This window comes from Microcaecilia unicolor, chromosome 2, assembly GCF_901765095.1.
Source record: "Microcaecilia unicolor chromosome 2, aMicUni1.1, whole genome shotgun sequence".
Classification (NCBI taxonomy): domain Eukaryota; kingdom Metazoa; phylum Chordata; class Amphibia; order Gymnophiona; family Siphonopidae; genus Microcaecilia; species Microcaecilia unicolor.
In genome coordinates, this window is record NC_044032.1 from 51,102,992 (window position 1) to 51,116,453 (window position 13,462).

A 13,462-nucleotide genomic window follows, 5' to 3' on the forward strand; every position below is an offset into this window, starting at 1 on the left:
GTAAGTTGTAATTTCTAAATATGTCTGCTGATTATGTGGAAATTCAATACTAATAAATAGAATAACAGATGGTTGAAAGAAGTAGAAGAAAATATCATTTAAGGAACTAGCAAAAGGCGGAGTTAGTGATGTAAAATGACGAGTACTCAATAGACTTCAATGGAAAGCTTAAACTATATAAGTTGTAACCAAATCAATAAGAATCAGAGATGTAAGCCTGAGTATTCACGTTCTTGTGACCAGATTACTACTCTATGAGAACAAGCCTGAGGCCTGTATTTTGATTGATGCACCAACTTTCTGCTGTATTGCCTGATTTGAAATAACCATTGTACTCTTATTTTGGTAAGTGATGGAAATTGTAATAATAAAATTGCTTCTTCTCATACAATCTGAGTCTGTCTCCTCTCTATCTTGTAATTATAACAAGTTCTATTTACTTCAGTGGTGGACACTGTTAGTATTAGTAGAAAGGTGTCACACTGTACAATAGAGAGACAAGGGGCTAGGAGTCAAGAGGTATTTACAAAATGGTGTAACCCCGACGTATCTTTTTACCCTTTTATATATTTTAGATGCCGTCCGATTTAGTTCCTGTTTTGGTTGCATTAGTAAAACATGTAGTGCAGAGTTCTGCACTTCCTACAGTTGATGTGACCCGTGAAGTGCATTTGTGGCAAATTTACGATATGTGCATGTTTCAGGGGTCGTAAAAGTTGTATCAACTGAATGTGCAGTAGCGAAACGTGCTCCTTTGCACATGTGTTAGAATAAAAAAGTCCCTTTGTGCTTAAGTCAGTGAGTCAAAAACCATCGGATATAAGACAGCAACCCTCTTACTTCTCTTTTCAAAAACATTTAAAACCTCTGTTGATATAGGTATTTTTGTACTAATCTAGGATAAGGTTTGTACTGTACGCCACTTTGGACTTTTTTTTTTTTTTTTGTTACATTTGTACCCCACGCTTTCCCACTCATGGCAGGCTCAATGCGGCTTACATGGGGCAATGGAGGGTTAAGTGACTTGCCCAGAGTCACAAGGAGCTGCCTGTGCCTGAAGTGGGAATCAAACTCAGTTCCTCAGTTCCCCAGGACCAAAGTCCACCACCTTAACCACTAGGCCACTCCTAGGTTACAAAAGTCAAGACTAGATTATATTAGATTAGAAATAGTGATTTTCAAATAGGTGTTACTTATACATATATGACAGTGCCACCTAAACCTTGTCATGCAGGCACCCCAGCAGATCAGGTTTTCAGGATATGCACAATGAATATTCATGAGACAGATTTGAATGCACTGCCTCCACTAAATGCAAATCTCTCTTATAAATATTCATTGTGGATATCCTGAAAACCCTTCCCTGAACAGAGGCCATGGGGGTCTCGACCTGACCTGCCCGACGATGACCGCAACCCCCTCCTGCAGAAGAACTGACCTCCCCCCACCCCTGACAGAAGAGAGGTGGTCTAGTGGCCACAACCTCCCCCCCCATACCTTTAGATGATGGAGGAGAGAGTAGCACCCCCTCCTCCTTCCAGTGCCTCCACCAAAATGGAAGAACCCTACCCAGTGCATCCTGGGATGCGCTGGATGGGGCTTCCCCTACCATATAAAGGAGAAACTGTGCAGGGCACTGCCATTTTGGAGGTGGCGCTGGAAGCAGAAGGGAGTGCCCTGACTTAAAAATTAGTGAACACCATTTTTCCTGGAAGTATGTGTCACGTATTCTTGTTCATTTTATTATAAATGGCATGTGTTCTTTCCTATCACACATTATAGTTCTTTTTCTTCTTTTCTGTTTTATTGTTTATGATTTTTAGAAGTGTAAACCGCTTTGCCCTGCCTGCCAGTTACAGCAAGTGTGGAATAAATAAACAAATAATATAAATTGATGTAGAGGCATCTGTACCATTTAAACCCAGCATAACTGAATTGTTTCTTTGCTGTCCTGGTTAAAAAAAAAAGAATAACTCTCAAAAGCTTGTAACAGATATATTATATTAATTAGTAAAAAAAAAAGTATCAACTACAACTTGTTGACCTTTATTTCCATACTAGTAAAAAAGGCCCGTTTCTGTAGGCAAGGAAACGGGTCTTAGGCAGGCAATTCCCCCCCCCCCCGTGCTACGGCCCCCTCGAACCCCCCATTCCGCGAACCTGTCGTTCCCACCGCCACCGCCGTTGTTGCGCTACCTTCCCTTCCCGTAGGTTCCTCAATCATCTTCTTAGAAAGTTTAACTCCGTGCGTCTGACGTCAGACGCATGGAGTTAAACTTTCTAAGAAGATGATTGAGGAACCCACCCGAAGGTAGTGCACAACAGCGGCGGGAGGGGGGGTACGGTTTTCGGCGTTCCGGGGGGGGGGGAATCGACAGGTTCGCGGGAGGGGGTGGGTTTCGAGGGGGCCATAGCGCGGGGGGGGGGGGTGACAGCTGATTCCGAGGCAGTAGGAGGAGTAAATCAGCTGTGTTGACGTCAGTGCGTGTCTGCCTCGCGGACCACTTGCAGCCAGGGAGCCACGGTCCCAAGCATAGAATGTTGGAGGTGAGAATTATTATATAGGATATCCAAGTGGATGAAGAGGGATCCAGAACAACTTATGCCACTGAGTATAAGTAGAAACACTAGGTGGCAGCAGAGAACCAGCAGTCCTGTACAAAAAAAAGTCTTAGATGAATCAGGTTTTTTTTTTTCCCTTTTTCCAGCAGCAGCACTATAATATAGAGGTCAGTTTTCAAGAGGATCTGGCTGACAGCTGACTATGAGGACTTGATTATCTACTTCTCTGCAGACAAGAATTTTCAAAGACTTCGATCTAGGTTAATAACTTTGGCTGGCCAAATTCTGGGTGGTCTGGGGATAAAGTTAGGTGGCTGGTGCTTATATTCAGTGCTAGATACTCTTGTTGGCTGGCCAGCTGTACCCCTTCCTGCATTGGGCCAAATGTTGACGGTAGGAAGAAGAGGTAAAGGTGGCCTGACTACCTCACCCCTAATTTCCCCTCTCACCAAAGATGGCACATCAGGAAGAAGCCCTGCAGGATTCTCTCTCTCTCTTTTCCAAGTTGGCACGAGAGAACAAGTCCTTCTATTGGCTTGGCTGATGTCACTGGGGATGGCGCAGACCTACCAAGTCTCTCGCTTTCGCAGGTCATTTCCAGCCGAGAAATCAGATCTCCCGCTGAGTGGCCTCCCATCCAGCAACAGCAGGAAGCGCCTTCATAAAGCACCATCTCCTGCTACCGCTGATCCCACGCCAGCAGGAGATGACGTTTTATGAAGGCTTTCCTGCTGTCGCTGGACGGGGAGACCACTCTTGTAGCTGCTGGTCGTTAATCAGCTGTGCTGGGGGCAGAGAAATAGGTAGAGATGTGGGTGGAGCAATGGGCGGGGCGGAGCTGGGGTGGGCTGGGGGCAGACCCTAAATCTCCGACCGAGTGGATCTTCCCCCTTGGCAGCTCTGGATGGGGTGGGGGGTGGGGGGGTTAAGCTTCCTAACCAGTGCAGGTGGAGATCTAGGAGGAGTAATAGAGGCCCATCAGAGGCAGGAGGAATTGTTGAAGGTGAGGGAACCGCTCCACAAATATTTTTCAGTCAAGAAGAGATAGGGATCATGTGAATGACTTCTGTTCCTCATGAGGTGAGGTAGGGGCATAAGGTGGAAGCCGTCAGCTCTCTGCACAAAATTACGCACTACAGCGCCATGTTTACTATTTTATTAGGCAAGATTGACTTCACTTAGTTGTCTAGCACTGATTGTCAGCATTAACAGCTACCTGGTCTGTGTTCACCTAAAACACATTTTTACTGACTTTCAGGCATTTTTCATTTTTGTTTGCCCTATTCTATTTTTTGGAATGTACTATGGACTAAATTCTGTATATGGTGCCGAAAAATCAGCACAGATTAAAATTAGTCATTTATAGAATAGTGTTTGGTGCTGGGCTCTGTGCCCAAAATTGACACCAACTGAAATCTGGTATAAATTCTCACACCTAAATTAGGGGTGGATTTCCCTTATTAGTAGAGGAGTAGCCTAGTGGTTAGTGCAGCGGACTTTGATCCTGGGGAACTGGGTTCGATTCCCATTGCAGCTCCTTGTGACTGCGGGCAAGTCACTTAACCCTCCATTGCCCCAGGTACAAAATAAATACCTGTATATATGTAAACCGCTTTGAATGTAGTTGCAAAATACCACAGAAAGGCGGTATATCAAGTCCCATTTCCCTTTCCCTTATTCTGTAACACCATGCACAAATTCCAGAATCGTCCCCTGATCCGCCCAATGTTCCTTTCATGGCCACGCCCCCTTTTGGATCCATGCATAAAATTTATGCTTCGATCGCGGTGCCTAAAGATGGATGCATGTGCCAATTAGCGCCGATAACTGATTATTCGGCCAATTATTGGTGCTATTGGCTTGTTTATCAATTATATTGCATACACAAATTAGGTACATGCAGTTTTGATCACCATATATAGAATTAGGATATATACACGCACGAACTTAAAAATTCACAATGTTAATTGATAAGTATTGTATACTCTTGAGCAAACTATTTGCACACACTTCAAATTTTTAGACACTGAAATGAACCGAACGCATGCACTAAAAAAAAGGGGTTTATTTATTTATTTATTACATTTGTACCCCGCTCTTTCCCCACATACAGCAGGTCCAGTGCGGCAGAATCAGGTTTTCAGAATACCCACAAAGAAGATGCATGAGACAGATTTGCAAGCACTGCCTCCACTACCCTAGAGGCTATGTATAACAGCAGATCCCATATATGGCTAAAGGGAAATGCAGCTTTCTAAGCTCTAATGCTTCCTCTGGCCAGTTAAGAGAGCTTGTTGCATAGTGCTGCAGTCAGCGACTTTTCAGTGGGAGCTATGAGCACCATTTATTAAACTAACCAAGCCAGTTCAAACACCAAGACTTAATGTTATCACTGGCAGAAGGTCTCCCACAGAATTAAACCCCTCTTGCAGTCCAAAGTACAGCAAGGCCAATATTCAAAAGGTTTAGACTCCTAAAACTGGCCCATTTGAAAATTTATTACTGTAACCAGGGGTTAAATTTTAATGATTTCACCTCTGGGGTGCCCGCGGGTGGGGACCGTGTAATTGGCGGTCCCACCAAGGATGCAGGTGCTCCAGTGCTGAAGGGCCCAGTTTTGAACCACAGGCGGCTCATTGTTGCAGTGGGGCAGAAGCAGGAAAAGCCTCAGTTCTGCTGGAGCCTCAGGGCCAGGATACTGGGCCAGCCACGCATGTGAATGGGATGCGCATGCGCGGTGGTGCTGTGGTGCATTCCGGAGAGCAGGAGAGGCACAAATAAAGATTTTTGGGAGCTCTGGAGCCAAAAACATAAATTAAAGTGGCCAGAGTGGCAAGGGAATCCTCAGAGCAGGGGCTCAGAGTAGGTTGCAATTGTGACACATTCGGCACGATTGCCACGATCGTGCAGTTTCTTATACTGAATGGCCTCAGATAGTGCTGGGAGCTAACGGGGGAGGGGAGGGGAGGGGGGGCCTCAAGGTTTTGAAGGAGACAGGCGCTGACATCTGTTTAAAAGTTACAGTATTCATGGCCTTGGAGAAAGCCTATTTTGCCCCCTGGCATACTAATTATTTACTACACGCTAAGCGAAGATCTATCCCTGCCTCGATAAAAGATAGTGTTCTGTTAACACCCCTGTGACTTTTGTGGTGGGATATATTGAGATTTTGGGGGCAGAACCCAGAAAGTAGTATGATGCTACCGGTGACTGGTAATATAGATTTTTTGCCAGGAAGAGAAAATAAAATCTTTAGAGACTTAGAGCGCACTGAAATTATTCTTTTGGAAACTTTTCTACAGGAGGATGGTAGCATACTTCCGTGCTTAGAGTTCGCGAGGCGATGTGCTGGGGGGGCCGATGACGACATTTGCCTATCACCAACTGGTACATTATATACATAGGCTTCCCAGTGCGAGCCTGTCGCTGGCTTTTGGGACACAGTTGAGAGAGTTTCTGGCTGCAATAATTTTTTTAAATGGCTGCATGGTAATGGTAACATTAGTGCACAACCATATATTTAAGAAATTTAAAAAAAAAAGGCCTTTTTGATGGCTGTGCTAAAAATGGGCTTAGCATGCAGGAAAAGTCCCACGTATGGATGCAATAAGCCCATTTCTTAGAACAGCATTAAAAAAAAAGAGCCCCTTAGGTGTCTACATTTAGGAGCTCAGGTTTTTTTTTCTTTTTTTAAATGGTGTCTTCAGCCACAGATGCTACCAGTATATTATTAGGTTTCAATTTGCTGTTTTCAACTTTACCTCATTTAGGGAGTCTTTTACTAAGGCGCGCTGGAATTTTTAGCATGCGTTAAAAATAGGTGCGCGCTAAAGACGCCAATGCATTCCTATGGGCGTCTTTAGCATGCGCCTATTTTTAATACGCGCTAAAACGCCAGAACGCCTAAGTAAAAGCCCCCCCTTATTGTATTTGTGTTTATACTTGGTTATTTTATTATTGTTATACTGATAAAATTGTGTTTAATGTTGAACTGTACCTGCTGTACACTGCCTTGGGTTAATCTCTTCACGAAGGCAGTTAATAAATCCCAATAAATAAATAGATGTGAAAAGGTGCACACGTATTAAATCAACGTGCATAGGTTTTACCTGAGAGTTTTTAGTTTCTTGTTCTTCCTTCTTGGCCAGTTGTGTCTGAAGTTTCCTCCTTTCTTGTTCCAGTTCCCGCACTCTCTTCTGCAGCTTCAAGAAGACGGTCATGTCCATGGCTGCCTTCTCCAAACCGACCTCCTGCAACAACAAGACATCAAAATGGGTGTTGGGAGGTCTTCTTAAATGTTCAACTAATGACCACTTCACACCCTGAGGCCTAGAAACAAATCAGCCCTGGAAGAATATATTTTTACTGAAAAGATGAAAACAAGAGAGAGGTGCTGTTAATGCGGGACTAAAACTGAACCAGATATAGACTGGAAAGTGTCAGTTCCAGGACGAAATAGAAGTATGGAGTACTGGAATCCTCGGGAGAATTATTAGCTCTGGAGCCACCAGACACCTTGTCAGATCTAGGGAATCTAAGATGCTCAGAGGAACTATGTGCAAGCTTTGGATAAACAATACAATGTAAGACAATGGAGACACCCATGGTGATCAGTTCTCTTCAGAAAGGAGAGAACCCTAAAACAGGAGTGGGTAACCTTGGTCCTCATGGGCCCCAACCCAGTCGTGTTTTCGGGATTTCCCCACGGAATATGAACGAGATCTATTTGATTGCACTGCCTCCATTGTATGCAAATACTACAACTACAAATCATTTCTATAGCGCTACCAGTTGTACGCGGCGCTTCACAATTTAACATGAAGAAAAGACAGTCCCTGCTCAAAAGAAATTACAATCTAAATCAGGGCAGACAGGACAAATAAGGGATAAGGGTAGGACAGACAGATAGGACATAGATCTCATGCATACTTATTAAGACATCTTATTACAGTAAGTGGTCTTCTGACATCAAAATACTACAGAACAGGTTCTGAAGCCTGTCCACCGTGAGAACCAGTCACATGGATTCTCCTGCCTTGCACACTCCTTGAATATACACGTCACACACCTCTACTTGCTGCAAGGTATCTTCAGTGTCCCCGATCTCGGATGTGGAGATTGAAGGGTAATTGGAGTCAGACTCCAGGCTGCTCTGGTTGGATGGGTTCCTTCTGTGTCCTGGGGTTTGCTATGAACAGCACACATGAACAAAAGGGTTGAATAACAGAAGGAGTCTATGTCATTGGTACTTTTCACTCTACAGTTCTGAATCTTTCCTGTTTCTTTCCTACAGTTTCTTAATTTCTTTAACTCTTCTAATGGTAATTTTACATAAAAGTAGGCATTTGTAGATAGATAGATAGATAGCTAGACAGATATGATGGAAAATGTATATTACCAGGCGTAATAGATAAGTCAAAAAACATGGTAAGACTCCTAGGCCTAATTTAAAAGAAAAGCAAAAACATGTAATAATAATAGGTACAATAGAGAAAGTTACTTAACCTGTAGTGATGTTCATAATCTCATAAATATCAGAAAAGACTAGGTAACGCTCTCTGTCACAGCTATTAAGAGGTATTAGGATAGAGGTTTATCAGTACAAATACACATCATATAGAACCTTTTTTCAGGTGTACACTGTGAATAACAAAAGAATGAGTTTGATATGGATGTTTTTATGAACACACTTTTTCTCCTTTTTAAAAATCAGTCCTGGAGTTCCCTACCGTGCATTTGTGTATCTTTACACGTACACATACAAACACTGCATATATTGTATTACAACCAAAGCCTCTGGTTTACTGTAGCAGATTTTTAATTTTAGTTAGAGGTTCCAATTCCATGGCAATTAGATGACACCTTTGCATATATTTGCATACATATGCATGCATATAAAATTACGTATGCTTGTTTTTTACATTTTGTGCAAGCTCTGTTAATTTAGCTGGCCCTTTTTTGGGGGGGGATAAGAGATCTCAGTGATTAGTGATGGGGAAGGAGTAGGGGGATACAGGATGGAAGGGGAGAGGATCTGGTTGACAGGATCTCAAAGGAAGGAATGGCATGGAGCTCAAGTAAGAGTGACAGAGGGATAAAAGTTGCAAGGGGGGTGGGGTGTAAGGGGAGGGATATCAAGGAGGGATAATAAAGAGGGGACACTGGATGAAGAAAGGGGATCCTGGATGGGGAAATGGAGGAATGATCCACTTATTCCACACTCCCCCCCCCCAGCCCTTCAATCACTTGCTCACCATAAACCCCCTTGCGATTCTCTCACTCTATCCCAGCTCTCCATCTCCGGTCTTCATTCGTTCCACATATCTCATCCCTTCACTCAATTCCGACCCTCCTAAACCAATCCCATCATACACAACTCACAGCCACTCCAACCCCCTCACTCACTTCCTCCCCACCCTTCCACACCCACTCCAGTACCCCTCATACACACCCTACAGTCACTCCATCCTCCTTATTCACTTCCTCCTCATCCTTCCACACCCACTCCAGTCCCCCTCATACACACCCCACAGTCACTCCGTCCCCTTCACTCACTTCCTCCCCACCCTTCCAGTCACTCCATTCCCCTGCAGTTATACATATCATGTACCAGGTTATCTTTAGTGCCCCGGTCGAAGGTCCACATAACCTAGCAGAATTGCTACAGGAGACTGAGGGCCAGAGTTTTTGCTTAGGGCAATTGCAACACTCCTCTTCTTACCCCTCCCTCCCCACAAAGGCGCGTATCTTCATTTTTGGGAGCAGAGGAGAACAGTACCATTACAGTGCCTTGGACCACATACTCCTTTGCTACCTGGACACTGAGTTTTACACTTTGAATTCTGCACCACTAAAGTGCTTAGGGTTACCATATGGCTCCAGAAAAAAAAAGAGGATAGATTGAGCCAGTCCAGATTTTACTTCCATTGAAAGCAATAGAAGAAAAACCCGGACTGGCTTAATCTGTCCACCTTTTTCTGGAGCCACATGGTAACCCTATGCCCGGGGACCCCACACATATTTGTTTTACATCAAAAACGCAAAAGAATGTCTTGAAAAGTTTAGACAAAATTTTAAGCATCTCTATATTTTTTTCTTTTTAACATTTACTCAGGTGGGGGGAAGAGGGGTTGGTGGTTGAGAGGCGAGGATAGTGCTGGGCAGACTTATACGGTCTGTGCCAGAGCCGGTGATGGGAGGCGGGACTGGTGGTTGGGAGGCGGGAAGTACTGCTGGGCAGACTTGTACGGTCTGTGCCCTGAATAAGGCAGGTACAAATCAAGGTAAGGTATACACATATGAGTTTGTCTTGTTGGGCAGACTGGATGGACCGTGCAGGTCTTTTTCTGCCGTCATCTACTATGTTACTATGTAATTATTATTCCCAATTAAACATAAACACAAGCAGTCTGTGCATACACAGTGCACTCTGAAACCAGCCACTCTAGTACAAAGACAAACACATATGAATAACTTTGCTGAGTCTCTCTGCCCCTACCCAGGGTAAAACGTTCCCTTCCCCATGTAAATGACAGGCACAAGAACCTATACGCACTGGGCATCACTTTTTTCTTTCCTTTTTATAGTAGCCAGACTTTTTTTCCTCACCTTTTTTTAAAGCAGCATTTTCAGTGAAAAATACACCTTTTACTCTTCCCAAAGATGCTTCTGCCAAGTCTGCAATGAGCATCTCCCTAGCAGACAGCATCCATGGAAACAAAATGACTTCGGTATTAGCAGACCGATTAAACTGAGCCATGAAAAGAAAATGCATCGAGGAGCCTGATTTTCCTTTTTGTACCTATAAGAAAATTCCCTTTTAGACTTATGGTCATGGCTTATCCCCCCCCAGTGGTTCTAATTTATAGCCATGGAAGCGAGGAAGGGAGGGGGACTTTTATGTGAATTAAAACAATGAGTAACAGGCATCCCTGGTGTGGGACAGGCTTCCTTCCAGGGCTCATAGTTATTTACTCACAGGCAGATGATCAAAAGCCCCGCGCTGTTCCAAACAGTGCTCTAAAATAGCGCTGGAACAGCGCGGGGCGCTATTAGACCTATGATCAGAGATAATACATGCAAATTTAAGCAGCACAATTATCTCTGATCATGGGATAGAAGTGCGGGAAAATTGTGCCTGAGCATGTGCTCAGCACAATCCTCCCGCACTTGTTTGACAGGTCTGGGCTGGAGACCAATGAAAAGAGAAGGACGCCCATCTTTAAATCGGAAGATGGACGTCCTCAACTGCCCTGTTGCAGGGACGGCCAAATTTCAAAGGGGTGTCGGAGGTATAGCGACGGGGCAGTTGAGGACGTCCAAAATTTGAACGTTTCTGTGACGGGGCAGTAGAGGACGTCCAAATTTTGGACGTTTCTGCAAAGGGCAGTTAAGGACGTCCAAAACTGGATGTTTCTATGAGAAAGACGTCTTTCTCATAGAAACATCCAATTTTGGACATCCTTAACTGCCCATTGCAGAAACGTCCAACATTTGGACGTCCTCAACTACCCTGTCACAGAACCATCCAAATTTTGGACATCCTCAACTGCCCTCGCTGGCAGGTTTGCTGTAGGGGGGAATGGGGGCCTGCCAGCATGCAAATGCATGCTGGACAGGGCTCACCATTCCTCCCCAATGATCTGCAAACCCTAACGCCAGCTTGGAGCTGGCGTAGGGTTTGTCGCAGCCAACGACCCAATCTTTGGCGCGCTGGTCGCTGATCATTGGGGATGAATGCGTTAAGTGCTGATTAGCATACATTTGCAAGCTACTTGCACTAAGAGCCCTGTTTAGCATGCATTTGCATGCTACTTGCACTAAGAGCCCTCGAGCGCGTTGTTTCAAGTGCTCAAGGGCTCTGATCATGGGGCGCTAGCAAACGCCGGCACTAGTATGGCGCTAACAACCTCTAGCACTGGCATTTGCTTTTGATCATGTGCCCATTAGTTTGTGAACTAATGGGGACTGGGGGAGGGTTAAGGGGTGGGTGTGGGAGTTTGGATGGGTTGGGTAGGTGTCCTATTTCTTTTGACTGCTGGATCACGGAGAAGGACTCACACTGGTGATCTAGGAGCAATTGCAAAGTTATGTGGGGGTTCATTTGGGTAATTTATTTTTCTAAAATAACAAAAAATACCACTATTACTGGGTGACACTGACCAGTTTATAGTTAAGATTTGTATGTTTCTCGGTGATGTATATTATATTAAATTGTAATTCTCTAAGCTGTTAATAAAGATAAATACAACAATAAGTAAAAGGCACTGGAATTCTCTACAGATCTGCACAAGTGTTTGCGCCTGTCATTGCTTGTGCTACAAGGTGCCTTTCTGTTTTTCGGACAGGACCGGCACTGGGATGGGTACTCCATAGTTGTACTCATTCACTCCTTGGCCTCCATATTGGAGCTGGTAGCTGTGGACCAGGCCCACAGTTCTGCGAGAGAAAAGTGATTCGCTAAATTCCGACAAGTATTTGCCCAGGGCGGTAATCACCTTTATGAGTGTCATCTCCTCCCTCAAGTTGTCGTATCTCTGCTCCAGCCTCGAGTACTCCTTCACCAGGTTCTGATGCCTTGATCTCTCCTCCTCCAGCTCCTTCTTCATCTGCAGATTTTCCTTCATGGTTCTTTGGGTGAATTCATCTTTAATGCCAAAAAGAAAGAAAAATGGATACATTGCATTAATCTTTGATTAGATCGATTCCTGAGATTTTTTTTTCCAAACTACTACTACTACTACTACTATTTAGCATTTTTATAGCGCTACAAGACATACGCAGCGCTGCACAAACATAGAAGAAAGACAGTCCCTGCTCAAAGAGCTTACAATCTAATAGACAAAAAATAAATAAAGTAAGCAAATCAAATCAATTAATGTGAACGGGAAGGAAGAGAGGAGGGTAGGTGGAGGCGAGTGGTTACAAGTGGTTACGAGTCAAAAGCAATGTTAAAGAGGTGGGCTTTCAGTCTAGATTTAAAGGTGGCCAAGGATGGGGCAAGCCTATTTGTGAGCACCAGTACACGTCATCACTGCATAATCTCCGCAGCCTCAAAGCTGGCACATGGGACTGCAACTCAAAAATATACTTATGATGTTCATTTATAGATCACAAAACAGAACCCCAAAACTTTTTCTCTTAACATTGGGAGGCCGGGACTCAAAGATGAAGGAAAGATAAATAGCCCTGAGACACACTGCAAATGCAAAACTACTGCAAAGCTGCTGCGGGGTTTATGACATCATAATTACTTTTCTGTATTGATTTATATGCAGTGATATCATCATGTGATTTTTTTTTTCTAAGAAGGGGGTTCCCAATGAAACATGTATCACCGGTCTACAAACAGCTGTGCTCAAAACCTGTCTATGCGCTGAATCTCTTTACATAATAGGTAAGGTACAGATTTTTCCAAAAGCCATTGGACTCTGTTCACCAAGATTGCTGTTATAAGCCATGGTTTTTATTATTTCTAATCCAACTGAAGGTTGCAAATAAATTATACATAAGAGGTTGAGAATATCTGCCATTCTGGGAGAAAATAACTCTCCAAAAAATTAAACAGGATGAAACCAGATTTGGCATGGTGATGGTGGTGGTGGAGAAATCAGCAAAAAGATGCATCGAGTTAGACGATGGGCCAGATTGGACAGGGATTCTAGAGAAATGAAGACCCTAAATAAAAGGCCCAGTCAATATCTCTATGGGAGATGCTGTTCCGGCTTCTGTAGCATAGAAATATGTGACCATCTCTGGGAAAAGGTGACTAAAGTCACCAGAAAGGTTTTAATGAATTCTATTAGAGCAATACGTTTGTAATACAACAGTACGAACCCCATCCTTTTATGTGAAAAAAAAAAATAAAAAAGTTAGGATTGTTCAAACATGTAAAATTTGT

At 43.8% G+C, this 13,462-nt stretch overlaps 1 protein-coding gene across 1 annotated transcript in view; it reads right to left on the reverse strand.

The window, feature by feature from the left end:
• Positions 1 to 13,462, reverse strand: part of MYO5B (myosin VB) — a 696,980-nt gene that overhangs the window by 124,968 nt on the left and 558,550 nt on the right. Inside the window, exons 24-26 of the mRNA XM_030192939.1 lie at positions 12,060 to 12,208; positions 7,631 to 7,750; positions 6,672 to 6,812 (exon numbers count right to left, since the gene is read on the reverse strand). Of these exons, the coding sequence (XP_030048799.1) occupies positions 6,672 to 6,812; positions 7,631 to 7,750; positions 12,060 to 12,208 (410 nt within the window). The remainder of the gene's footprint in view (positions 1 to 6,671; positions 6,813 to 7,630; positions 7,751 to 12,059; positions 12,209 to 13,462) is intronic.